At 43.9% G+C, this 25,947-nt stretch overlaps 4 protein-coding genes across 8 annotated transcripts in view; 2 read left to right on the top strand and 2 right to left on the bottom strand.

The window, feature by feature from the left end:
- Positions 1-1,973, top strand: part of LOC106564975 (integrin alpha-L) — a 34,437-nt gene extending 32,464 nt beyond the window's left edge. The window contains 4 exon segments of the mRNA XM_045691258.2: positions 156-269; positions 370-399; positions 497-607; positions 712-1,973. Coding sequence (XP_045547214.2) covers positions 156-269; positions 370-399; positions 497-607; positions 712-771 — 315 coding nt within the window. The 3' untranslated portion in view covers positions 772-1,973.
- Positions 296-10,701, bottom strand: LOC106564938 (uncharacterized). Of its 3 annotated transcripts, none has more exons than XM_045691257.2 (11): positions 10,160-10,701; positions 9,877-10,003; positions 9,196-9,427; positions 8,747-9,102; positions 8,479-8,595; positions 8,182-8,296; positions 7,885-7,994; positions 7,638-7,777; positions 5,567-7,248; positions 5,368-5,469; positions 296-3,354 (listed from the first exon to the last, which is right to left on the bottom strand). In XM_045691257.2, the coding sequence occupies exons 1-11, from the start codon at positions 10,231-10,233 to the stop codon at positions 2,771-2,773; spliced, it is 3,639 nt and encodes a 1,212-aa protein (XP_045547213.2). In that variant the 5' UTR covers positions 10,234-10,701; the 3' UTR covers positions 296-2,770. The 3 variants fall into 3 exon arrangements, with proteins under 3 accessions (XP_045547213.2, XP_013986951.2, XP_013986950.2); XM_014131476.3 differs by having other exon boundaries at positions 296-3,297; XM_014131475.3 differs by having other exon boundaries at positions 8,762-9,102; positions 10,160-10,700.
- A 447-nt stretch (positions 10,702-11,148) lies between these two features.
- On the top strand, positions 11,149-14,284 carry LOC106564939 (group XIIB secretory phospholipase A2-like protein). Of its 2 annotated transcripts, none has more exons than XM_014131479.3 (4): positions 11,149-11,540; positions 12,504-12,580; positions 13,411-13,576; positions 13,916-14,284. In XM_014131479.3, the coding sequence occupies exons 1-4, from the start codon at positions 11,285-11,287 to the stop codon at positions 14,032-14,034; spliced, it is 618 nt and encodes a 205-aa protein (XP_013986954.1). In that variant the 5' UTR covers positions 11,149-11,284; the 3' UTR covers positions 14,035-14,284. The 2 variants fall into 2 exon arrangements, with proteins under 2 accessions (XP_013986954.1, XP_013986953.1); XM_014131478.3 differs by having other exon boundaries at positions 11,152-11,540; positions 12,504-12,592.
- A 3,228-nt stretch (positions 14,285-17,512) lies between these two features.
- Positions 17,513-25,898, bottom strand: LOC106564940 (uncharacterized). 2 transcript variants are annotated; one of them, XM_082958849.1, is made up of 5 exons: positions 25,653-25,898; positions 21,681-25,214; positions 19,038-21,520; positions 18,650-18,755; positions 17,513-18,479 (listed from the first exon to the last, which is right to left on the bottom strand). In XM_082958849.1, exons 2-3 carry the CDS (start codon positions 21,813-21,815, stop codon positions 20,825-20,827), a joined length of 831 nt encoding a protein of 276 aa, XP_082814975.1. In that variant the 5' UTR covers positions 21,816-25,214; positions 25,653-25,898; the 3' UTR covers positions 17,513-18,479; positions 18,650-18,755; positions 19,038-20,824. The 2 variants fall into 2 exon arrangements, with proteins under 2 accessions (XP_082814975.1, XP_013986955.2); XM_014131480.3 differs by having other exon boundaries at positions 21,681-25,898.
- Between the last annotated feature and the right edge of the window lie 49 nt (positions 25,899-25,947).

Below are 25,947 nucleotides of genomic sequence, written 5' to 3'. Positions count from 1 at the left end.
ACCACAACTTAGACATAACATATGGGTCTACTACTTCTCTGCTATTTAAATCTGAAATCAGAACACTTCTACTACCACAAAATGCTTTTAAAGAATTGAAGCAAGGCACACCATTTTATTTAATGTTGTTCGACTAACAATATCTCACTCTACAGAGCTTGTCATTGCCAAAGAAATTCACTGGGGATAGAGAAACAGTCAATGTCATCAGTTTTGTCAAACTCAGCTATGACAAAAAACGATATGTCCAGACAGCGAGTGAGCCAGGGGTAAGTTTCCTGTAAAAAAAAAAACGTTCAACAAAGATAAATATTTATTGAGCAAAGATTCACAAAAGCATACATTTTGTAATATTTCTTTGCTCATTAGGATAATTCTACAAGCTTCCACCAAATACAGGTAATTAATTTGTGGAATTAAACTGATTTACTGCATAAGAGTTGTTTTAAAATGCTTGTTTTATCGTCACGGATGGTCTCAAAATGTATTCCTCCAGATTGATGTTCAGGCTGAGATGATCATTCATCCACAAAGCGAGCTGATACTAGGGACAGGAGTTGGAGTAGGACTCTTTCTCCTGATCATCATCACAATGGCCATGTATATGGTGAGTATCAATGATGCGACGGAACCTTTGCTTCTGCATTGTAAGGACCAACACTTTGATTGTTGAACTGTTCAACATTGTTTTCCCCTTTCCTTTCTACTCAGATGGGATGCTTCCAGAGAAAAAGCCTTGATAATGACGAGAATGAAGGGGGAATAGAGTAAGCAAGATGACGCTGCTAAGGTTAACAATGTCAATGCTAATGCTTTGGAGAAGCAGCCACAGCCCGAGTGGAGTCAAAACTTCTCCTTGTTGACATTCAGACAGCAATGGCTTCCATGCTAGCAATGAGGGGGAAGGGTAGGGACCAAAAGAGAAACAGGATGTGTTGGAGTCAGATGCAGGCTAAAGGAGTAGTAGTCTAAGCAACAACAAAAAAAGACCGATTCAGACTTAGGAAATGTACTTGGTATTCAGACTTACCTTATGTTGCTTCCTTATGCACACTGAATACATGTAATTCAACCACCCAAAACCCTCCCACTTGTTGGCCAACAGATTTTCTCATGGAGTTTTCATTCAATAGGGTTTTCAGTACATTTATCTAATGTAAATATCCAATATTTAATGAATTGAATTACTGAATGGCAAATTTCAGGATTAATCAAACCATTATACTGAGAAGGGCATACATTTTCTAAGCGGCCTGACTCAGATTTAGGAAATGTATGCCTTTTCTATGCACTTCTCAGTAGTTGGTATACAGACTTAACTTATGCAGGTGTGCAACGGGCTTTGCATGCCTGGGTTCCTTGGGCACACTTAATTAAACAGCTGAAAACCTTCCCACTTGCTGGCCAACAGATTTCCTTGTGGAGTTGTCATTCAATAGGGTTTTCAATACATTTATCTTAAGCCATCCCTTAAATACAGTGTAGCTTTAATTAGAATTTGTTGACAGACTAGAATACATAGAGAACGTGTTCAGAATATATGGATCAATGAAAAATAGCCATCTAAATATGCATATTCATCTCTGTTTCAGCACCAACTGGTATATTTAGGGACATTTTTGGGTTAGAAAAGTATGAATCAGAAAAACTGCTTTAGAGCCTTTAGGCACAATATATATTGAATAATAAAATTGCAGTTTGATTCATCCTGAAAGTTGTCAAATTCAAACCATGACATTTTGGAAGGTGTAAAAAAAAAAAGCAAAAAAAGCAATGTACAATAAGTTTTGAATAGTCCTATCCTAATCATGGAGCTGTATGACAGTCCAGCCACCGTGTGCCAGGCTCCCAAATTATTGCACAACATGTTGGCTGGGTGGGGGCCAACTTTTTGGTTCTCTTTTCCGTCATTGTAAATAAGAATGTTTTTAACTGACTTGCCTAGTTAAATAAAGGTCCAATTTTTTTTTTAATTGTGCTGGATTTATTACTTGTGCTTTGAGATTATCAAAATGATCAATACTTTGTAGTTATGTGCCTTTTGTAATGTCTTCATGGTGGCAGCCCAGGTGCAATGTGTGAGATGGTGGAAATCAGATTAAAAAAGGTATTCATACCCTTTGTAATTGAAAGCCTAAAGCTTACATTTCCTCAACAAGTCACAATGTGTTGGACTCCACCTGTGTAAGAAATGTATAGATCACCTGCCTTAAATTAATCTGTAAGGATAAATAGCGCCTCTCTGTATGGTCCCACAGTATGATAGAGACTTTCAAAAGAAGGAGCAAGTCAGAGATGTGATTATAGAGAAGCACAAATCTGGGGAAGGGTACACAACCATTTCAACGTCACTGAAAGTCCCTCTGAGCTCAGTGCAGTCCGAGTGAAAAAAATAAACTACCACAACACTCCCTAGATCAGGCCCCCACTCTTAACTTAGCTGCCGGACAGGAAAGGCACTTACGGAAGCTACTGTGAGGCCAACTGTGACTCTAAATGAGTTACATTAGTCAGTGGCTGCAATGGACGATGATGTATCAACAATCTCCAAGGCATTCCACAAAAAGGATCTTTATGGCAGAGTGGCAAGGAAGAAGCCCTGACTGGAGGGGGGGGGGGGGGGGGGGGTTCTGAAGAGTGTGACTCACAAATAAAAGTTCCCAATCTAATGCATCAAAATCCAAGGCTGTGAGACTTAAATGTGAAAAAGTGATGTGGGCCAAATACTTTTTCAAGCACTGTAATTAAAACACACTCTGCTGGTTCAGCCTTAGAAGCCTAATGCCCACCAGTTGCCAGACAGTCGATTTGATTGTACATCAGTGTTACGTCGAGTGAGCCGTATCATCGCTTGGATTGGAAGGTTGTGAATGCCGGGGGTATCCACCTGGACCTGTCTCCTACCTGAATTCCTGGAGGGAATGAGATGCTCCTGAGAGTTGGAGTCCTGTGGGGAAGGCTGTGGCCTGAGTCCTGCAGGGCTGGACAGTCCAACAGCAGGACCTGATGTTCTCTCAGTAGAGGGGGAGGCCAGAGGGACAGACGGCTGGTTATTGAGTGAGGGGGGAGGAAGAGGGACAAGGTCTTCAAAGGACCACACCCCGTCCCGAGCAAAGGTGGACCGTGGCAGGGTGATATCAGCCTGGCGATGGTGGCGAGGGTCACCGAGTGGCACGTAAGGCACTAACGGTTCTAATGGAATCACCAACAGCTCATCTCTCAGAACGCACTCCTCTGGCTCCTCTCGCTCACTCTCCAGCTCATGAACCTCCACCTCTTGGCTCTGCCGCTGCTGTCCTGTGGAAGTAGATCCTCTGGTGATTTTGTCTTCACGGGAACACAGGCCATCGCCTCCTGAAAGCGGTCACAACAGGTCTGACACACTTCCAACGGTAACGGACACAATCCTGAATATATTTTGATACACACTACGAGCCAAAAAAATTAGAATAGTTTAGCCAGAAGTAGGTGAGAGAAAATAAGTATAAAAAAACATTGTCTCATCCAAGATGGCGTAGCAGTCAGACGTCTTTGTCTTGTCCCGTGTATGTATGCATGTATATATTTTTTCTTTTTGTATATATGCTTTTTACAGAGCTGGTCATGGGTGCACCTCAGCCACGCTCAAGGTTCTAAACGATATCATAACCGCCATCGATAAAAGACAATACTGTGCCGCCGTATTCATCGACCTGGCCAAGGCTTTCGACTGTCAATCACCACATTCTTATCGGCAGACTCAACAGCCTTGGTTTCTCAAATGACTGCCTCGCTTGGTTCACCAACTACTTCTCCGATAGAGTTCAGTATGTCAAATCAGAGGGCCTGTTGACCGGACCTCTGGCAGTCTCTATGGGGAGCCACTGGGTTCAATTCTCAGGCCGACTCTTCTCTGTATACATCAATGTCGCACTTGCTGCTGGTGATTCTCTGATCCACCTCTACGCAGACTTAAAACATTTTTTTTTTTAAATGTACCTTTAACTAGGCAAGTCAGTTAAGAACAAATTCTTATTTTCAATGACGGCCTAGGAACAGTGGGTTAACTGCCTTGTTCAGGGGCAGAACAACAGATTTTTACCTTGTCAGCTCGGGGATTCGATCTTGCAACCTTTCGGTTACTAGTCCAACGCTCTAACCACCAGGCTACCTGCCGCCCCACGACGACACAATTCTGTATACTTCTGGCCCTTCTTTGGACACTGTGTTAACTACCCTCCAGACGAGCTTCAGTGCCATAAAACTCTCCTTCCGTGGCCTCCAACTGCTCTTAAATAGAAGTAAAACTAAATGCATGCTCTTCAACCGATCGCTGCCCGCACCTGCCCGCCCGTCTAGCATCACTACTCTGGACGGTTCTTACTTAGAATATGTGGACAACTACAAATAACTAGGTGTCTAGTTAGACTGTAAACTCTCCTTCCAGACTCACATTAAGCATCTCCAGTCCAGAATTAAATCTAGAATCGGCTTCCTATTTCGCAACAAAGCATCCTTCAATCATGCTGCCAAACATTCCTTCGCAAAACCGACTATCCTACCGATCCTTGACTTTGGCGATGTCACTTACAAAATAGCCTCCAACACTCTACTCAGCAAATTGGATGCAGTCTATCACAGTGCCATCCGTTTTGTCACCAAAGCCCCATATACTACCCACCACTGCGACCTGTATGCTCTCATTGGCTGGCCCTCGCTTCATATTGGGTCGCCAAACCTACTGGCTCCAGGTCATCTATAAGTCTGCTAGGTAAAGCACCGCCTTATCTCAGCTCACTGGTCACCATAGCAGCACCCACCCGTAGCACGCGCTCCAGCAGGTATATTTCACTGGTCTCCCCCAAAGCCAATTCCTCCTTTGGCCGCCTTTCCTTCCAGTTCTCTGCTGCCAATGACTGGAATGAATTGCAAAAATCACTGAAGCTGGAGACCCATATCTCCTTTACTAACTGAGCATCAGCTGTCAGAGCAGCTTACAGATCATTGCACCTGTAAATAGCCCATCCCTATATTATTATTTTTTGCTCCTTTGCTCCCCAGTATCTTTGCTTGCACATTCATGTTCTGCACATCTATCACTCCAATGTTTAATTGCTGAATTGTAATTACTTCGCCACTACGGCCTATTTACTGCCTTACCTCCCTAATCTTACCTCATTTGCACACACTGCATATAGAGTTTATTGTGTTATTGACTGTACGTTTGTTTATCCCATGTGTAACTCGTTCTCAACTGGCCTACCTGGTTAAATAAAGGTGAAATAAAATAAAAATCTATGCAAACTCACCACAATGCATTTAGGTAAAAAAATAAATAATTACAAATTGACAAATGCACTACTTGTAGCATGATGTGTCCGACTGTACCTGGATCTTTGCAGCCGTTACTGATCGCCTGCTCCCCCTCCTGGCGGCATGGGCTCAGGCGTAGGAAGAGGGTCCTCAGAACAGAATGGGTTGTGGATGGCTCTGGAGGCCAAGAAGTGGTGATGAAATGTCAGTAATATAGTTGCATTTCCCGCAAAGGGACATTTAAAGTATTGTATTGAGTAAAGCAGGCCCTTACCGGTGAGCGGTGTTGGGTCTGGCACCTCCGGTTTAGGCTTGACTATTGGGGGATAAGGCCAGGTCTGTGTTGGAGGGTCAGGGAGGGTTGTCTGGCTGATGGGGCCCTCAAAGAGGCTGCGAAAGGGTTTTCCCACTGGCTTCTGAGTCTCAAGCATAGCCTCAACTGAATCAGAAGCTGGTCTATTACAACCAGTGAAATTTCTAGGGGGATCTGGTTGGGTCTGTGTTGGATGGCCGGAAGTGGAGGTCTGTGTGAGCGGGACGGCAAAGAGGCTACGGAATGGTTTTTCCATGGACTTTTGGGACTCACTGACAGCCTCAACTGAGGATGTCCGTCTCTTGCATACTGGAAGAGGCTCAGAAGACCGAATGGGGTCTGAAGGACCAAATGCAGTTCTGGGGGGATTTGGTTGTGTCTGTCTGGGAGGGTCAGGGAGGGTTGTCTGGCTGATGGGGCCTGCAAAGAGGCTAAGGAAGGGTTTTCCCATGGGCTTTTTAGAAGCTGGTGCCTTACAACCTGGGGAGTTTAGGGACTGTGAGGGAGGGTCGATATTGGTCTGGCTGATGGTTCCTGCAAAAAGGCTGCAGAAGGGATTTTCCACAGGCTTATAGGGCTCAAGCACAGCCGTAACATAATACGACTCCGGCCTTTTACAGCCTGCAGGAGGAGCAGAGACTGAAGGACCAAATGTAGTGCTAGGGGAATCTGGTTGGGTCTGTGTGGAAGGTTGGGGAGATGTCTGGCTGATGGGGCTTGCAAAGAGGCTGCTGAAGGATGGTTTCAAAGGTTTAGGAGATCCAAGCACAGCTTTAGCTGAATAATAAGCCGGCCTCTTATAGACTGAAGGAGGATCAGGGGGCCGAATGGAGTCTGGAGGATTTAATGTAGTGCTAGGACGATCTAGCTGGGTCTGTATATCAGAGTGGCGAGAGAACTGGGTGATGGGGCCTGCAACGAGGCTGGTGACAGGGTTATCCACAGGCTTGTGGGACTTTAGGGTGTTGATTGGAGAATTAGCAGAGTTCTGTATGAGAGGTGTAGTGGAGGTCTGGCTGATCGTCCCTGCAAAGAGACTGCAAAAGGGTTTTTTCACTGGCTTCTGGGTCGTAGAGAAAGCATCAACTGAATAAGAAGCCTGCCTCTTATTCAGACGAGGATCAGACGAACTAATGGGGTCTGGAGAAACGAATGTAGTGCTGGGGGAATCTGATTGGATCTGTGTGGGGAGTGTGAAGGTCTGGGTGATGGATCCTGAAAATTGGCTGCAGAAGGGTTTTTCTACAGGCTTCTGGAATCCAAGCACAGCTTCGACTGAATAAGGAACATTTCTCTTGCCGCATGTAGAGTTCAGGGGTGGATCACGAGGGTGGATAGAGTCTGGAGGAACTAATGTAGTTGTGGGGGGATCTGGTTGGGTCTGTGAGGTCTGGCTGATAGAGGCTGCAAAGAAGCTGCGGAAGGGTTTTTCAAGGGGCCTATGGGACCCAAGCACAGCCTCAACTGAATAAGAAACCGGTTTCTTAAAGCCAGCGTTTGGGGGAGGATCAGGAGACCGAACGGACTCTGTAGGAGGGGAAATTTCCTTCTCCACGACCTCAACTGACACTTCATTCTGACACACGGGGGTACTTTCCTCACCATGTGGCTCAGAGGGGCATGAGCTGTTGTAAAAGTTTGGCCTGAAATCCAGACAAACGTAGCAAATCAATAAAACTAGTGAATAACGTTGATTTACTATCAAGTGTAAAATGTAAAGCTCAACCACATACATACACTACTATTCTAATACACCACTGTGGTGCGGGGGGCTTACTATTCTAATACACCACTGTGGTGCGGGGGGCTTACTATGTTTACTATTCTAATACACTACTGTGGTGTGTGGGCTAGTAAAGCAAGGAAAATACTCCTTCGTGGGGACATTTCTCAGGTTGCGATGAGAACTTAAGCTATTATAAGCCTAGGGTTACAATTAGGATTAAAGGTTAGGGAAAATGAATGAAAATACATTTTCAGTCCCCACAAGGACAGTAAAAGAAACGTGTGCGCGTGCACTCGCATTCTTAACCTTAGCGGATTCAGGAATATGGCAATGACAGGCTTTGTCTCCTCAGCGGTCACCGACTCCTTTGTGGCCACTGGCTCCTCCATGCTGATTGGCTTGTCCTTTTTAGCCAGTTCCTCAATGTCCTTGTCCCTCTTCAATGCCTGCATTGGAGACATAAGCCCTAGTTAGTAGATAATGGTAACAGGGAGCACCAATATGTCAGTCTGTGTAAGGGCAGGAGTGTCTCTCAGGGTAGACAGTTACTGACTGCCTCCAGTAGCTGTTTGGTAAGCTCAGTCAGGGGTTCATGGGAAAACCTGCACTGGTCTCCTTGATAGCACTTCTCATAAGTATGGAAGAACTTGCAGGGGAAACTCTGTGGGTACTTGGTCAAGGAAATAAAGCAAAAACATCTGCATCTACCCCCACAAAATATAACAAGAGGAAAAAGGACAGATACACAAGGAAACAGCACTAAAAACAGAGTACAGTCATTTCCCCCCCTCACCCACCCAGTGTCAACCACTACATAAGGGACATTTAGAATAAGCTGAGAAAAGGATATTGTGCATGTATATGCAGCTCTCTCCTTTCGAACAGGATCCCTGGACGTAGAATTTACACACTTCGTTGATCGAGTAGTTGACGTCCAGAGCATGTTCTAGCTGGCAGTCATCACCCTGCAAAACAAAATAAGTTGTTGGGGTCTCTATACAAATGGGTTAGGCCACTGACAGTATTGACTGTAAAAGAAGTCAACATAAACATACCCGACTATCATTTGAATATATTGGGTTTAGGTTCAATGACAAGTGGCCATTAATATTGTTACAATTTCTAATGATAAAATACAGAAACCTGCCTTGATGCACTTTCCCCTGAGGAAATGTCGACAGATTAACCTTCCGTCAATCTCCAAAGCATTCTGGTCTTTGAATTCCTTTGTCATGTTCTTCTTCCCCTTTCCAGTCAAAGTTTCCTGGAAGAGGTTGGAATCAGCTGTGAAAATGTACATTAGACTGAAATCACCGACTTGGGAACCTTAGCTGTAACCGAGCACATCGTAAAGCTACAAATGACATTTCTATGGGTATTGACAAGGAAGTATGCATGATTTCATTTTGAATTACCAGTGTTAAACGTACATCATTTGGGAACTGTCGTTCACCTCTACGTGACCGGTCAGTGCCTCGCTTTGACCAATCACCTCTTCTGAGAAAACCGCCCCTCTTGTCACAGCCCCGGCCTCTATTGCTCCACTCTCCACCCCTGTTGGAACCACCTCCACCCCTGTGAGAGAAGTCTCTGGGCTGGTTAGTTCCGCATCCACCCATTCCGCTAAAATCCCCACCCCTCCTGGCAGAGTTTCCCCCTCTGCCTCTGGCCTGGTTGTCAAGTCTCTGCTGCTGGGGCTCCCATCGCTGCTTCTTCTGCTCTTGTCCTTTCTTCTCGTTTTCACCTTGAACATCCTTGTTCTGATCAGGATCTGTGGAAAAAGTTAAATGAAATTAAAATCCTACACACCTTTTAAAGTCTGAATGAATTGCTAATAGTAAAGGGTTAATCCATAAAAACCCACCCTTGGCTTCTCCGGGCCTCATGTTCTTCCTACATGACTTCTCTGTAGCATGACCTGGGGATGCACCCTCCTTGCTATCACTGTAGAAGTCCAGGTCTCTACTGAAGTCAAAGCCTGGTTGCTCGAAATCACACTTCACCATGTTGTAGTCTCGGGCCACAGAGTCAAAGTCTTTATAAGATTGTGGTGGGCATTTATGAAGCTTACTTTTCTTGGCCTGGCCACACTGCTCCTGCAGAAAAACAGAAAAAGGGTAACGTTATAACATAAAATCAAAAGGGGCAATACCAAATGGTAATGGTTTATAGAAATAGGCTACACCAACTTTTTAATCTACAGTAGGGCTCGCCAACCACGTTCCTGTAGAGTTACCGTCCTGTAGGTTGTTACCCCAACCTTAATATGGCACAGCTCAATCTAATAATTAGCTGGTTGATAAACTGAATCAGGTTACTTACAACTGGGATAGGAGCGAAAACCTACAGGAGAGTATCGCTCCAGGAACAGGGTTGGAGAGGCCTGATCTACAGGTATGTGGTGTGCAATTCGCCTAGTAGTATAAAGCACGGCACAAACGCAAGATAGGCCTGTGTTAGTCAGGCTTATGTCAATGTTCAGCAAAAAAACTTCTCCATTCTGAACTGGCCTATTCAGCACCTGTTTAGTACATGACAAGTTCACCTGTTGGTCCCCTTTTTTCCTCTTCCTGGGGCCACTCTGCTGACCCCTTAGCAATGGACTGGACTGGGCATCCCTTTCGTTCTCCTCCAGTTTAACTGGTTCCAGTTGCCTTTCATCCCTTTGAAATCTGAGAAAAATTGGATACAATCAATTCTCACAGTTGGCTATGTACTCCCAATTCAAAGCTGAAACACTTGACTAAGTTAGATGGCTAGTTACATTAATCCAGCATAGTATAAGAGAGACGGTAGAAATAATTACTACTTGTATTATAGTAGCTTACCTCTCTCTCGGCTCACAAGGCGCCGTGTCAAATTCTTTGTTTGGAAGACTTGAAAAAAGACTGGTGAATGCCATGTTGCTGACAAACTGTTGTGTCGGGTAGGCCTACTCGTCTCCTCCAAATAGAAATGAGTGGTTATTCATTCATGACCACTACAAAATGTGTCTAGGTCATAGTTATATACTGCAGTAGCTAGCCAGGTTGCTTGCTAACGGTTTAAAACAGTAGCTAGCCAATGTTGTACTAATGCTCACTGCAGACAACGTTGCATGCGTGTGTTGGCTCGTGCACCTGCACCCCTCTATCTTGACGCTCGCGCACTTCACTTGCAAACGGTTCGATATGTTAGACGAGCGAACAGCACAAACATGTTTCCATGACAAGTACTCCCAAAATATAATTTCGATTACGAAGCCAGTGCTGTCACCAAACAAACAACTCACCAGAGAACGACATTACGTTTTCCTTGCTTACTTCCGAACACGTGTGCACTACGTCGCCGCCTACCTGCCACTGCCAACTGCGTTCCTTCAGAACTAGTACTGGTCGAAGTGCACGTTCTACAGCACACTGGAACATGTTGAAAGATAATTATCAGTCGTATTCATGACACCATTAGGTCTCTGGGCCAAGCTTTGCCTATGTTATCTTTGAATTTGTTGAATAAGTCATGTCTAGTAATGCAGTGCATTGATTATTTTTCTAACCGTCATTTGTGTGAAGTACAATTAGTTAGTTGACTGTTTCATGCCATAATCACCAGTCTATTGTTATAGTCAAAATTGGTGACAGATCATCAGTCTTTATAGGATCATAGTCAAAACACTGAGACCAATATGATTACAATGAAGCACAGTAACATTACTGACAGATAAATATAGCACACCTTGGGCACCTTTAAAACATAAATACAATCTAGATAGGAGCTGACCTTCGTTCCTCCACAGTGGAGGCTGTCCCGGTGTCTAGCTCAAAGTCCAGGTCTGGGTGCCGGTTGACGCGACAGAGTGAGTTGTCTCGTTCCCTCTCTCTCTCTGTGTATTTGTGCTTCTCTCATTCCTCCAGCTGAACTCTGTGGATCAACGCTGTGTCCCTAGCTGTCCCTCCGCTTCTCTGAACCTCAATATGACACACTGGGCCTCCCTTGCTCTCCTTCTGGTTTTGGGCCTCTCCATCCAGGGGACCCTCTCCCAGGATGCTGAGGAACCTGCACCAGTGGACCCAAGCCAGGCCCCTGTCGACCCCTCCCAGGCAGAGGAGGAGGACGAGTGGGGACTGAACTCCGTTAGGGGAGGCTTTGAAGCCGTCAATGGATACTTTGACTCCATGCTGGAGCTTATGGGCGGACGCGATGGAGTATGCCAGTACCGCTGTCGATATGGTAAGAACATGACCAACTCCTCTGGCTAGCCTATCATACATGTATCATATGCGTGGCATGCCAACGATAGTCAGAGGAGTTAGCTAAACAAGCCCATCTAGATCTAAATCAGGCTTGTGATTAGTTAGCCGAGATATTCTGTTTTGTACAGACCGCTTCCATCTGATCCTAAATTCAAATTGTGTAATGATTATCCGGCAGGTAGAGATCCATTATAGATTAGGGAGATGGTACACAATGGAGATAAACATGGACATCAAGATTTTCTGAAGCCTTAACACATCCTCATGTTAAAGCCATTCAAACTCTTAAATGCAAGAACACCATATAACTGATTAGGTAGAGCTTATACTAGGAATTCCTTTGACATTACTTATAACCTTTATCACCTCACATCTGATAATGCACCTTAGTCAGTGGACTATGAGCAAGGAGAGATAGCTAGCAGAGGTGTCATGAGGTAAAGTGTGAAATACTCAGCGATTCACAGCTAGACTGTAGTCTTCACCATTGATATCATATGTCTATGGACTTTACCTGTATTGACCATGGACCCTGTTTTGGTTACCACCATTTATGAACTGATAATCTTCCCCAACAATGTCTGTTGTCTGACATATAACTTACGGACATCCAACCTCCCATTGGGCACACAGTGGTTGAATCAACATTGTTTCCACATCATGTCAATGAAATTACGTTGAACCAATGTGGATTAGACTTTGAATTTACATCTGTGCCCAGTGGGCTGCCTTTGCTGGGTTGATCAATCAAGTGTGGATGGCGATCAAGGTTGGGTTCCGTTCCAGTTCAAGTCAATTCAGTCAATTTATGAAGTAAACGGAAATTCCAGTTCCTATTTTTCCTCATTGGATTTTAAAAACATAAGTGGAATTAAAATATTCCTCATGGCATTTCTTGAATTGAAGGGAACTGATGTCTGTAACATTCTTTCTACCTCAGGTAAAGCTGCTCTTCCTCGCCCTGACTACCAGATGCAGGAGCCCAACGGATGCAGCTCCTACTTCCTAGGCCTTCCGGTACCCAATAGTGTATGCAAATATAGATGATTGGAAACACACGCACACACACTTTAATGCTCAGTGAAACATTTCCACAATCAAGTATTTTTATAGAATGCAAATCAAAATAGTATATTGGTCATACAACTCCAATAATATACAGATTGAACAGTACACATTCACTGAGGGTACAAAACAATAGGAACACTGACCAGGTGAAAGCTATGATCCCTTATTGATGTCACTTGTTAAATCCACTTCAATCAGTGTAGATGATGGGGAGGAGACAGGTTAAAGAAGGATTTTTAAGCCTTGAGACAATTGAGCTATGGATTGTTTATGAGTGCTATTCAGACCGTGAATGAGCAAGACAAAAGATTTAAGTGTATTTGAACAGGGTATGGTACTAGGTGCCTGGCGCACTGGTTTGAGTGTGTCAAGAACTGCAATGCTATTGGGTTTTTAAACACTCAACAGTTTCCTGTGTGTATCAAGAATAGTCCATCACTCAAAGGACATCCAGCCAACTTGAGCATTGGAGTCATCATGGGCCAGCATTCCCGTGGAACGCTTTCGACACCTTGTGGAGTCCATGCCTGACAAATGGAGGCTGTTTTGAGGGCAAAAGGTGGTGCAACTCAATATTAGGAAGGTGTTCTTAATGTTTTGTACACTCAGTGTATAACACCATCATAGCACGCATACTCACTCACTCACTCACTCACTCACTCACTCACTCACTCACTCACTCACTCACTCACTCACTCACTCACTCACTCACTCACTCACTCACTCACTCACTCACTCACTCACTCACTCACTCACCACCCTTGTCCTGTTCCATCAAGGTTGATCTGGGTATCCCTGCCATGACTAAGTGCTGCAACCAGCTGGATATGTGTTACGACACCTGCGGCTCCAACAAGTACCGCTGCGACTCCAAGTTCCGCTGGTGTCTCCACAGCATCTGCTCTGACCTCAAGAAGAGCCTGGGCTTCATGTCAAAGGCCGAAGGTCAGTCAACAGTGCAGTGTACATGGAAAGTTCCAAAGTCTGAAAAGTGTAGAAGCCGTCAAGCCCTTGATTCCTCAACTCCCTCTCAAAGTTCATTGCAGGAGGCTCCAACATCCCTCCCCAACAAACTTTCTCCAATGAACTTTGAGGGGGTGCAAGGAATTGAGGAAAAATCAAAGATTTGACAGCTTGTACACTTTCATACAGAGCCACAGATTACACCTACAGCCCTATACCTGAACTTCATTGCACTTTCATCAGGCCTATTGATATTTTGCTCAAGATGTTTAAATAGGCCAGTAATTAACTCTCATCCCCATGTCCCTCTTTACCTTCTAGCCTGTGAGACGGTAGCAGACACCCTGTTCAACACAGTCTGGACTCTGGGCTGCAGGCCCTACATGAACAGCCAGAGGGAAGCCTGCCTCTGTGAAGGAGAGGAGAGGGATGAGCTTTAAATTAGGGTTATAGACATACACACACACACTCGCATATATATGCACACAACACACACGCACAGCTCTCCTATTCACCAAGTAATATGGGATATGTCACTCCAAATGACTGCTGGAGATGCGACTTGGCTATTTGTGTAATTTATTTGGTGTGTTTTACCTGGTTTTGTTTAACAGATCAAGTGCTGTATATTTGCAACAACTGTTGGGTTTATTTTTTAAATCTGCAAAAAAAACATGTACTACAATACAATCTTGTATTTGTCTTCTTGAGTTGTGGAAAATCTGAGAATGCCATGTGCTTCAGATTGCATCTCTTCCTGAAAACAGGGGAACACAGAATGCACACAAATCTGAAGTTCAAACTATAAACTATACAAATATACTGTACATGAACTTACAAAGATGACGGCCACACATTATCTTATATTAAGTTCAAATGTGTTTTATGTCTCGCCATAACTTAATTCATGATTAAAAAAAAATTATTAGTCCCATTAGGTAGAAATTATACATTACTCCTCACTTAGTCCTGAGATACAAAGACATCAGTTTATTCAGTTAAATATATACAAAGTGAAACAGGACAGGTTCTATAGAAATAGAAGCTCGGAATTAAAAATAGTCAGACAGTTTCCTGGCTTTTATAACTAAAACAACCTCCTGGTACTGCCCATGCCATAATAACATAGAAGCAATCTGAACATACAGTACACTGAAAAAAGCTTCAATATGAATCCTCAGAGGATACGGCCAGAAGACAAATCCTAGGGTAGTATTATTATACTGACCAAAAATGTAATAGCAACATGCAGCAATTTCAAAGTTTTTACAGAGTTAGAGTTCATATAAGGAAATAAGTCATTTGAATAAATTCATTAGGCCCTAACTTATGGATTTCACATGACTGGGCAGGGGTGTAGCCATGGGTGGGCCTCGGAGGGCATAAGCCCACCCACTTGGCAGCCAGGCCCACCCACAGCCTGGCCCAGGCAATCAGAAAGTTTTTTTCCCCACAAAAGGGCTTTATTACAGACAAAAATGCTCCACAGCACCCCCCACGTAGTCTGCGGTTGTGAGGCCGGTTGGACGTACTGCTAAATTCTCTGGCAACAGCTCTGGTGGACATTCCTGCAGTCAGCATGCCAACTGCACGCTCCCTCAAAACTTCAGACATCTGTGGCATTGTGTTGCATGACAAAACTGTACATTTTAAAGTGGCCTTTTATTGTCCTCTGCACAAGGTGCACCTGTGTAATGATCATGCTGTTTAATCAGCTTCTTTATATGACACACCTGTCAGGTGGATGGATTATCTTGGCAAAGGAGAAAAGCTCACTAACAAGGATGTAAACAAATGTGTGCACAAAACTTGAGCGAAATAAGCTTTTTGTGCATGTGGAATATTTCAGGGATTTTTTTTTCTTCAGCACTTTACATGTTGCGTTTATATTTTTGTTCAGTGTACAAATCTAGAAATATTCTGGTGGTAGAATGCAATGACATTCCAGATGGTAGAATGCAATCTGGTGGAAAAACGACCAAATTCTGATACTTGAGTAAAGTTACCTTAATAGAAAATGACTCAAGTAAAAGTCACCCAGTAAAATACTACTTGAGTAAAAAGTCTTAAAGTATTTGGGTTTTAAATTTACATAAGTAAATCAAAAGTAAATATAATTGCTAAAATATACTTAAGTATCAAAAGTAAAAATTCTACTTCCTTATATTAATAACCTGTTAGGGCTAGGGGGCAGCATTTGCACGTCTGGATAAAAAAAATGTACCCGATTTAATCTGGTTACTAATCCTACCCAGTAACTAGAATATGCATATACTTATTATATATGGATAGAAAACACTCTAAAGTTTCTAAAACTGTTTGAATGGTGTCTGTGAGTATAACAGAACTCATTTGGCAGGCAAAACCCTGAGACATTTTCTGACAGGAAGTGGATACCTGATGTGTTGTATTACCTTTAAACCTATCCCATTGAAAAACACAGGGGCTGAGGAATATTTTGGCACTTCCTATTGCTTCCACTAGATGTCACCAGCCTTTACAAAGTGTTTTGAGTCTTCTGGAGGGAGATCTGACCGAACAAGAGCCATGGAACGATGATGTCCCATTAGACACCTGGCGCGCGAGTTCATGTTGGGTACCCTCGTTCCAATACGTTATAAAAGAGTATGCATTCGTCCACCTTGAATATTATTCATGTTCTGGTTAAAAAAGGCCCTAATGATTTATGCTATACAACGTTTGACATGTTTGAACGAACGTAAATATATTTTTTCCCCTCGTTCATGACGAGAAGTCCGGCTGGCTTAGATCATGTGCTAACAAGACGGAGATTTTTGGACATAAATGATGAGCTTTTTTGAATAAAACTACATTCGTTATGGACCTGTGATACCTGGAAGTGACATCTGATGAAGGTAATCCAAAGGTAATGGATTATTTACATAGTATTTTCGATTTTAGATCTCCCCAACATGACGTCTAGTCTGTATCGCAAGGCGTATTTTTCTGGGCGCAGTGCTCAGATTATTGCAAAGTGTGATTTCCCAGTAAGGTTATTTTTAAATCTGGCAAGTTGATTGCGTTCAAGAGATGTAAATCTATAATTCTTTAAATGACAATATAATATTTTACCAATGTTTTCTAATTTTAATTATTTCATTTGTGACGCTGACTTGACTGCCGGTTATTGGAGGGAAACGATTTCCTCAACATCAATGCCATAGTAAAACGCTGTTTTTGGATATAAATATGAACTTGATAGAACTAAAAATGCATGCATTGTCTAACATAATGTCCTAGGAGTGTCATCTGATGGAGATTGTAAAAGGTTAGTGCATCCTTTTAGCTGGTTTTATGGTTTTGGTGACCCTGTCTTTGACTTGACAAAACATTACACACAACTCTTGTAAATGTACTGTCCTAACATACTCTAAATTTATGCTTTCGCCGTAAAACCTTTTTGAAATCGTAAAACGTGGTTAGATTAAGGAGATGTTTATCTTTCAAAGGGTGTAAAATAGTTGTATGTTTGAAAAATTTGAATTTTGACATTTATTTGGATTCAAATTTGCCGCTCTTGAAATGCACCTGCTGTTGATGGAGTGCACCACGGGTGGCACGCTAGCGTCCCACCTAGCCCATAGAGGTATATTAAGCAAACCAGAAGGCACAATGTGTTTTCTTAATTTACGGATAGCCAGGGGCACACTCCAACACTCAGGCATAATTTACAAATGAAGCATGTGTGTTTAGTGAGTCCGCCAGATCAGAGGCAGTAGAGTTGACCAGGGACGTTCTCTTGATAAGTGTGTGAATTAGACCATTTTCCTGTCCTGCTAAGTATTCAAAATGTAACGAGTACTTTTGGGGGTCAGGGAAAATGTATTGAGTAAAAAGTACATTATTTTTCTTTAGGAATGTAGTGAAGTAAATAGTAAAGTACAGATACCCCAAAAATCTACTCATCGGCCAGTTTATTTGGTACACCACCCCATTTACGAAAATGGATCGCTCTTACTGAAAGTGAGTCACGTCGCTGTGACTCACTATATAAAGCAGGCAGACAGGCATCAAGGCATTCAGTTACTGTTCGGTTGAACGTTAGAATGGGAAAAACTAGTGACCTAAGCGACTTTAAGCATGTTATGATCGTCGGTGCCAAACGCTCCTGTACCTCAGAAACGGCCGCCTACCTGGGCTTTTCACGCACAACAGTGTCTAGGGTTTACTGAGAATGGTGCGACAAACAAAAAACATCCATTCTGTGGCAGTCCTGTTGGCGAAAACAGCTTGTTAATGAGAGAGTTCGAATGAGAATGGCAAGAATCGTTTAAGCTAACATGCGGGCCACAAACAGACAAATAATTGTGCAGTACAGCAGTGGTGTGCCAAACAGCATCTCGGAACGTACAACTCGTCAATGATTATCACGGATGGGCTATTGCAGCAGACAATCACACCGGGTTCCACTCTTATCAGCTAAAAACAAGAAGTGGCCCCAGTGGGCACGTGATCACCAAGACTAGACAATCGAGGAGTGGAAAAACATTGCCTGGAGCATGACAGCAAGTTCAGTTTACTTGAGTGGCCTGCGTAGTCCCCAGACCTCAACCCAATACAGCATCTTTGGGATGAGATGGAATGGGCTGTTCGCAGCATGAATGTATCACTGTCCAATCTGCAGCAACTGCGTGATGCCATCGCGTCAGCATGAACCAACATCCCTGTGGAACGTTTCAGACAACTTGTAGAATGCCCCCAAAAATTCAGGCTGTCCTGGAGGAAAAGGAGGGTCCAACCCAGTATGTACCTAATAAACTGGCCAGTGAGTATAGATAGATATGGAGAATGTTAGCCAAACGGATGTCCACAGGGTCTGGATGGGTCAGCAGCAGGTTTGAGGGGGAGGTGAGCTCATGACGCACTGTGAAGATCAGCAGAAAAGAAGAAGACGTGAGATGAATGGTTGTCATTGCATAAGTGTCACAAATAAAAGACTGTATGGGTATTATTAGTGACATCTTACTTTTTAAGGTATGATATGAACACACATTCATTGATATGAAACAGATGTTGTATTTCAAGCTATTTTACCTACAACAACCGCCCTTTCAGGTTCTGTTGGGGCTTCTGTTGGGGCTTCTGTTGGGGCTTCTTTTAAATGTGTTGATTGCTTCATCTTCAGGTTGAACTCGCCAAGCTGGGAAAAAACTACAGAATTATTGACTTGAAAAAGGCTTTGTCATATTGATATATTAAATCCTCACTATTTAATTAGTAGAAATCAAGCGGGACATATGTCAAGGTTTTGGTGTTTCTGCCACTTTCTGGGGATGAAATGTATTAACATTTAGAATAGACGCAGACATGCATTCTTCATAGCCAATAGAAGACATCACAGGTTAGTGAAGTACCTTCATAGCAAACACAGTACTTTGATTCTTTAGAGCAAATGTAGTCTCAAACTCTAAATGTCACAAACCGTTTTCTTTAATTTTGCCTTCATCTCTTCGTCTGTCCTTTTCTGCTCGGTCTCCCAGTCAGGTTTTTTCTCAGCCTCTGGTTCAGATCCGTTGCAGTCACATTCGCCACAGCGTCTGCAAACATTCTCTGTCAATGATTTGTCCTCCGCTTCTGGCTCTGTCTTGAGGTCCCCTCTGAACCAGAGCCCAAGGCCTTTTGCAACCCCTTCCACCAAACGCAATTTCCGCCTTGTCATATAGGTTCTGTTCACCCTCATGGATAAACCTTGGTTGTATATACCTCCTTTTTCTTCCAGTGTTTTCTCTTTTCTCCATTTTCTATTTTGGGATCCTGTTCTAGAGGGTGCCTCAGAATCCTTTGTAGCCACCGGAGGGACCACAGAATGCAGTTTCTCCCCTTCTATGACTGCCTCTCCTTCCGGCTCTTTCTTTGTACCTGGCTCAGAGGGGGGCTCCTTGGCAGCCACCTTGTATATTTTTGCGACGCCTCAAATTCATCTTATAGCGATGCCTCTTTAGATGCGTGTTTATACTCAACTGGTTAAGTCCGACAGGTTTTGAGTCTTGGTTTATGCTGGGATCGACAAGTCTGGGCCACACAGTCTCTATGTCCTGTTCAGGGATGCTCAGGGATAGGTCTGGATCCTGCACTTGTACATCCATGTTTGTGAACTGGGGGTTTCCAGTGGCCTGTATGTATGCCTGGAAAAACATTTCTAAAGTGCCATTATAGTAATAAGGTGGGCAGTTGGGGTAGAGTGGATACCCAAGGGGGTTAGGGAGGAGGGGCATGTTACCATGGGGCACGGTACCAGGGGGCACGGTACCAGGGGGCATGGTACCATGGGGCACGGTACCAGGGGGCACGGTACCAGGGGAAAAGCCACACCTTGGAGGGAAGGTGCTGGCATAGTGGCTGCTGTGGTATGCCATGTACTTAGAGTACTACACTGAGTAGGTTGCCATCAAAGATGCATGAGGGTGTGTAGGATCGTTGGAGTATGGGTAAAGCCCCATGAAGCCTTCTTTGTCCCCATCCCAGTCTTTGCCTCGCTCCCACCATCTCTCTCTGTCCTTGTCTCAGATCTGTCTCTATCACCATCTTTCTCTGATCCGTTTCTGGTACTAGATAGTCTGTTTCTGTCTCTCTTAGATCTGCTCCTGTCCCACTCTCTGTCCCCATCTCTAGTACTAGAGCGTATTTTTCTGTCTGTCTCCCACCATCTATATCTATCCAGGTCTCTGGTACTAGAGCGTCTGTCTCTGTTTCTCTCAGATCTGCCCCAGTCTCTCTGTCCTGGTCTCTGGTGCTAGAGCGTTTGTATTCGGCGGTCCACCGATGGCAAGGGGGGCTGGAGTTGGAGCTATCTGATAACAAGGAAATACTGTGACATTTGCTTGAGCATGCTCTCTCCTCTTTATCTTTCCCTTTCTCGCTCTCCTCTTCCTCTTTCTGTTTATCTTTCTCGCTCTCCTCTTTCTCCTTCTTGCAATCCTTCTCAACCTCCCACACGCTTTCTTTCTTGCCCCCCTTCTTCTCCTGGTCTCTCTTCTTCCCATACAGTCTCTCCTGGGTCCTGTCGTTCAGTTGGCCCAACTCCTCAACCCCCAGATCCAGACCAATTGTCTGCAGCAGGCTATAGATCTGTCTGTACTTCTGCTCATCCTCAGGCCTCATTTTCCTCTTCTCCTCAACAGGTGGAGACATGGACTTATGCCTCCCTTTCCTCAACAGGTGGAGACATGGACTTATGCCTCCCTTTCCTCAACAGGTGGAGACATGGACTTATGCCTCCCTTTCCTCAACAGGTGGAGACATGGACTTATGCCTCTCTTTCCTCTTCTTCTCAACAGGTGGAGACTTGGACTTATGCCTCTCTTTCCTCTTCTCCTCAACAGGTGGAGACTTGGACTTATGCCTCTCTTTCCTCTTCTCCTCAACAGGTGGAGACTTGGACTTATGCCTCTCTTTCCTCTTCTCCTCAACAGGTGGAGACTTGGACTTATGCCTCCTTTTCCTCTTCTCCTCCACCTGTGGAGACTTGGGCGTTTTGTTTTTTGGGCTATCCTTAGCCTGGATGAAGCCCAAGCTAAGGCTATGTTGCCCAATCTCTCCTTCTCCACTTTGTAAGAGACTGTGGTCTTGTGGCAGAACGCTACCTGCTGGGACCACTTTACGCAACAGACCCCCAAGCGGATTGGGCTGAACCCCGAGTAGAGTGGGCTGACCCCAGAGTATATTGAGCCAACCTAGCGGGAGCCCATCAAACCGGGAGCACCTTTTGCGAGAGGGCACCTTCCTCTCACTCTTAGAGGTGGTCTCGGGCTGGCCATCAAGTGGAAACGGCTGACCTTGTGGCAGCTCCTCTCCCACAGAGGGTAAATCCTTGAAATTGTTGACAATCTTTGAGAGCCTGTCGATGTCCCCCCCCCCTTTGTTGAGGACATTGAGGATGTACTGGAAGCCCTTGGCTGCTTTGTCCTGAACAATGGGATAAGGGACCAAACATGAGGAAACATCAACAAATAACCAACCACTGCAACAGATATATACATTTTAAATGTGTATGCTGGTCCGCTTCTTTAAGCGTGAGGTGACTCTCAAAACACAATTGATCCCAGATATGCTACATAGTACATACCTCCTTATTCACCGTGGGATTGCGTCGCTGTTCCAATAAAGCCACTTTGAGTTTCAGAGGATGCTCCTCTTCATGGACGTCCAGGGTAAGGTTGTCCTTCACTATGCTGTCTTTGCGCAGGATGGACTCGTTCATCCGTTCCACAAAGCTTTTGACCACTTTGGGAGGATGGAGAACAAGCTTGGGAGGGACCTGCTGGTCAGCAGCCTCCTGGAGTAAATTGAGGAAAATATTGAAAGTACCAATACCACCAGTATCAGAGAATTAAACAAACAATTCCAACCAAAAATAAAAACATTTGATTTTGAAACCATTCAATTTTGAGATGGGGTGAAATCCAAAGTTGTGCTATATATTCATTGGCTATGTCATAGATCATTTGTAAATGATAACTATTGATACATTACTATACATTTACTTTGGGCACACTTTTCATCCGCACGTCAAAATACCGCCCCCTATCCCAAAGAAGTTAAAGCTTGGTCGCAAATGGTTCTTCTAAATGGACAATGACCCTAAGCATACTTCCAAAGTTGTGGCAAAATGGCTTAAGGACAACAAAGTCAAGGTATTGGAGTGGCCATCACAATGCCCTGACCTGAATCCTATAGAATATTTGTGGGCAGAACTGAAAAAGTGTGTGCGAGCAAGGGGGCCTACAAACCTGACTCAGTCACACCGGCTCTGTCAGGAGGAATGGGCTAAAATTCACCCAACTTATTGTGGGAAGCTTGTGGAAGGCTACCCGAAAGGTTTGACCCAAGTTAAACTGTTTAAATGCAACGCTACCAAATACTAATTGAGTGTAAGTAAACTTCTGACCCAATGAGTATGTGATGAAAGAAATAAAAGCTGAAATAAATAATTCTTTCTACTATTATTCTGATATTTCACATTCTTAAAATAAAGTGGTGATCCTAACTGACCTAAGACGGAATTTTTACTGGGATTAAATGTCAGGAATTGTGAAAACTGAGTTTAAATATTTGGCTAAGGTGTATGCAAACTTCTGACTTCAACTGTAAGTATTCAGACCCTTTGCTATGAGACTCAAAATTGTGCTCAGGTGCATCCTGTTTCCATTGTTTCCATCCTGTTCTCCCATCTCTGTGGAGATGGGAGAACCTTCTAGAAGGGCAAACATCTCTGCAGCACTCCACCAATAAGGCTTTTATGGCAAAGTGGCCAGACGGAAGCCACTCCTCAGTAAAAAGCCGATGACAGCCCGCTTGCAGTTTGCCAAAAGGCACCTAAAGACTCTCAGACCATGAGAAACAAGATTATCTGGTCTGATGAAACCAAGATTGAACTCTTTGACCTGAATGCCAAGCGTCACGTCTGGAAGAAACCTGGCACCATCCCTACGGTTAAGCATGGCGGTGGCAGCATCATGCTGTGGGGATGTTTTTCAGTGGCAGGGACTGGGAGACTAGACAGGATCGAGGGAAAGATGAACGGAGCAAAGTACAGAGAGAGCCTTGATGGAAACCTGCTCCAGAGCGCTCAGGACCTCAGACTGGGGGCGAAGGTTCACCTTCCAACAGGACAACGACTGTAAGCACACAGCCAAGACAACGCAAGAGTGGCTTTGGGAAAAGTCTCTGAAAGTCCTTGATTGGCCCAGCCAGAGACCGGACTTGAACATCTCTGGAGAGACCTGAAAATAGCTATGCAGCAACTCTCCCCATCCAACCTGACAGAGCTTGAGAGGATCTGCAGAGAAGAATGGGAGAAACTCCCCAAATACATGCGTGCCAAGCTTGTAGAGTCATACCCAGTAAGACTCGAGGCTGTAGTCGCTGTCAAATGTGCTTCAACAAAGTACTGAGTAAAGGGTCTGAATACTTATGTATATATAATTTCCGGGTTTTTTTTCAATTATAAATGAGCAAAAATGCATAAAAACCAGTTTTTGCTTGTCCTTATGGGGTATTATGTGTAGATTGATGAGGGAAAAAAACGATTTCATAATTTTTTTAATCAGACTAACCTAACAAAATGTGGAAAAAGTCAAGGGGTCTGAATACTTTCCGAAGGCACTGTATACAATTTACACACACACAGCTCAGAGGCCCAGCTCATGAGCTTCATTCAGAAGCATATTTGAGTTTAGAATGGAAAATGAACGTGTCTATGCACCAAATCTATTAATTCTCTAACCAAACCGAATCATTTCAAACTAAAACATATCGTTCCCGTATCATATCAGAGCCCATGTATCTAGATACATATCGAATCATCTTGAAAGGGAAAGAAGCACATCCCTATTGTATTTATGTATATGTGGTGAAGTTGTGCTGTTGAGTTTGTGATGTAAGACAAATTTCCTGAAAGGGACATACAATAAAGAATTAAGAAATAATTTGAAGATGTATGATGCTGATCAAGCCTACGTTGTCCCTGAATACTGATCTAAGGTCAGTTTAGTATTTTTACCTTTAAATGGTTAATGGAACAGGTTTATGGGTAATTGATTCTAGATCTGCACTTGGGGGTTATTCTGCTGCCTCTCCTTAGTCTATGTAATGGAACAGAACAGTGCATCCAAACATCAGGAAATAAATCTATTCATAAATACAGATGTAACATGCACATATCTTTGAGTGACATTCATTGGTCCATGCCCGCTTTCTCAAAATGCTATTCACCCTCGCTTTAAGAGTAACATCCTTATTGGATTTTCCTTGTCCTTCGTCTTCTGTTTACGGATGGCCTTTGATTCAGGCCCAAACGTTTCCATAGCAAGAGCATCTTTTTTTGCCAGCAATCTGTTCCTCTATGATCTCCAGCTCCATCCTCTTACGGAGGAACTCCAGGTCCTCCCCACTGAGCTCCATAGGATCTCCATCAACGTCCACATCTCTGTCTGGGGAGAAGGGAGCACTGCTAGCCCTCAATGAGCCTTTGCTCCAGTCTCTGGACGATGGATCCATGATGTAGCTCATAGTAGAGGAAGCGCCATACTCCTCCCCACCTTCTCTAGTCCTCCTCATGCTACAGTATTCACTGTAGGGCTCTCGGGGCATAGCCTGGCCATTGTCTCTCTTCTCAAGGCCATTGTCCCATTGCCCTGAGCTCAGTTCTCCATACTCCCTCCTCTGACTGCATGTCTCTGGTTCTCCATACTCCATCCGCTGACTGCATCTCTCTGGTTCTCCATACTCCCTCTGGTGACTGCATGTCTCTGGTTCTCTATACTACCTCTGGTGACTGCATGTCTCTGGTTCTCTATACTCCCTCTGGTGACTGCATGTCTCTGGTTCTCTATACTCCCTCTGGTGACTGCATGTCTCTGGTTCTCTATACTCCCTCTGGTGACTGCATGTCTCTGGTTCTCTATACTCCCTCTGGTGACTGCATGTCTCTGGTTCTCTATACTCCCTCTGGTGACTGCATGTCTCTGGTTCTCTATACTCCCTCTGGTGACTGCATGTCTCTGGTTCTCTATACTATACCCTCTGGTGACTGTGCTTCTCTGGATCCATTGGGTACATTCTGCCAAGGTGCCTGAGCTGGGCTGATACTCCAGGTTCACTGCAGAGAATAAAGAGGTGCTGAACTGTACTGTGTGTCTGGGTGACAACTATAACATTAACGTTAAGTATGTGATGAATATAAACATGTCTGTCGTTGATGATATATGATGTTCTTTGCCCAGATATGCATGTTCAAGGCAAGACATAAGGACTCAAACTAATTAACAGGCTTCTAACAAACAAGTTCCAATATATAGGTAGTTGCATTTGCCTTATATAATGCTAACCCGCTTGTAAGATATTGTTTTGAATGTCAGCTGAAATGTGCTGGTTAGTTATGCCATTTTCAGTGCAGGCCCGCATATAGCTTGCTAGCTAAATAGTGTAAATGTAAGCATGCCATGTAGGAGAATATCGACAAATGTATAAAATAACCCAATCGAAATAGTCACGTTGCCACTTAAAGGTGCAAGCATTGCTTGTAATTATTGTTTACCTCTAATCTGCCCCTTCTCCTGCGCTAATGCTACCCTCGCGCAGGCCTTTGTGTGTTCGCTGTCTTATTCTGGATCTGTTCAAACAACTTGCATGCACACAACCAGTCTGAAAAATCTGAGTGCTTTGACTTGGAATCAAACAAACTCGTTTCGTTTCCAGGACCCTACTTCTAGTTAAATTTTAGTTTCATAGGATCAAAAATCCAATACTGCCATCAATAGGGCAGAATGCGAAAGTGCATGGAATTTTCTAATACAAAACCAATGGAAGTTGTCCCTGAAAAGGAATGTGAA

Source organism: Salmo salar, chromosome 12 (assembly GCF_965601325.2).
Source record: "Salmo salar chromosome 12, fSalSal1, whole genome shotgun sequence".
Lineage (NCBI taxonomy): Eukaryota > Metazoa > Chordata > Actinopteri > Salmoniformes > Salmonidae > Salmo > Salmo salar.
This window is presented reverse-complemented; position numbering and strand designations above follow the sequence as displayed.